The sequence below is a fragment of the Dinoponera quadriceps genome, unplaced genomic scaffold (genome assembly GCF_001313825.1).
Source record: "Dinoponera quadriceps isolate SergipeBrazil2010 unplaced genomic scaffold, ASM131382v1 scaffold2682, whole genome shotgun sequence".
NCBI classification, from domain to species: domain Eukaryota; kingdom Metazoa; phylum Arthropoda; class Insecta; order Hymenoptera; family Formicidae; genus Dinoponera; species Dinoponera quadriceps.
Genome location: NW_014556691.1, coordinates 1 through 1,326, shown reverse-complemented (window position 1 = coordinate 1,326; position 1,326 = coordinate 1). Strand labels below are relative to the sequence as shown.

Genomic DNA, 1,326 nt, shown 5'->3' with positions numbered 1-1,326 from the left:
CATTCACAATTACAGCCGCCTGGCTTGCATTTTAGCCTTTATCAAAGAAAAACTGTAAAATGTACTGAATTTTCTCTTTGTTGACTTCCATTTTTAACACCCAGCATAAACCTGAAATTGTTTGATCGATACTTTACGAGATATCGATCACTACAGCTATCTAACGAAAAAATAATGGATTTCATTTTCTCCTACCTAATATATAATAACTGATATACAAGGGCAAGGTGAAAAGTTCTCGGCCTGACAATGAAAGACTGTGATTTTTAGTTAAAAAGCGATTTTATTTTTCTACATAATCTCCCTTAACTTCAACACACTTGATCCAGCGTTTCTCTAACATCAGTACTCCTTCCCGGAAGTGAGATTCTGGAAGACTGTTAAAATATTCATCTACGGCCCTCTCAACTTCCTCATTGGATGCGAAGTGCTTTCCAGAAACAAATTTCTTCAGATTTGGGAAGAGATGGAAGTCCGAGGGTGCCAAATCAGGAGAATAGGGGGGATGGCCGAGCAAATCGTACCTCAAATCCCGCTGTTTTCCTATTGCCAACACACTTTTGTGTGCAGGTGCGTTGTCGTGGTGAAAGATGATTTTTTTCTTCTTCAAGCCAGGCCTCTTCTCGCGAATTTTGACATCGACCTGGTCAAGAAGGTTAGAGTAATATTCGTCTATAATTGTTCTGCCTTTTTCAAGGTAATCAATTAACAGGATCCCTTTGGCATCCCAAAACACACTGGCCATGACCTTTCCGGCAGATGCGATCGACTTCGCTTTCTTTTGCGCTGAACCACCGGCTTCCAANCCACCGGCTTCCACCCACTGCTTCGACTGCTGTTTGTTTTCTGGCGTGTAGTGGTGGACCCATGTCTCATCCATGGTGACAAATCGCCGCACAAAATCGGTCGGATCCCTCTTGTATCGATCCAAACATTCCTGTGAATGTCGTTTGCGCATTTGCTTTTGATCCGCATTCAGCAAATGCGGCACTCATCTTGCACAGAGCTTTCGCATACCTAATTCTTCGTTCAAAATGTTTCGCACCCTTTCTTCCGATATGCCCACGGCCTCAGCTATCTCACACATCTTTCCTCGCGTATCGTCCAACACGATATTGTGCACCTTTTCTATAGTTTCCAGTGTGGTTGCAGTTTTTGACCGTCCTTCACGTGGGTCATCTTCGAGCGACGTGCGATCTCGTTTAAATTCAGCTGCCCACTTTTTAACGGTTGAGATTGAAGGAGCAGAGTTCCCGTAAACTTTTGTCAACTTTGGTTGAATTTCCTTAGGGGTTAACCCATCCAAAACGAAGAATTTTATGACCG

The 1,326-nt window shown here is 43.2% G+C and overlaps 1 protein-coding gene across 1 annotated transcript; it reads right to left on the bottom strand.

The window, feature by feature from the left end:
• Positions 1–283: 283 nt before the first annotated feature.
• On the bottom strand, positions 284–880 carry LOC106747950 (histone-lysine N-methyltransferase SETMAR-like). The gene is made up of 2 exons (XM_014626005.1): positions 739–880; positions 284–543 (listed from the first exon to the last, which is right to left on the bottom strand). The coding sequence occupies exons 1-2, from the start codon at positions 878–880 to the stop codon at positions 284–286; spliced, it is 402 nt and encodes a 133-aa protein (XP_014481491.1).
• Between the last annotated feature and the right edge of the window lie 446 nt (positions 881–1,326).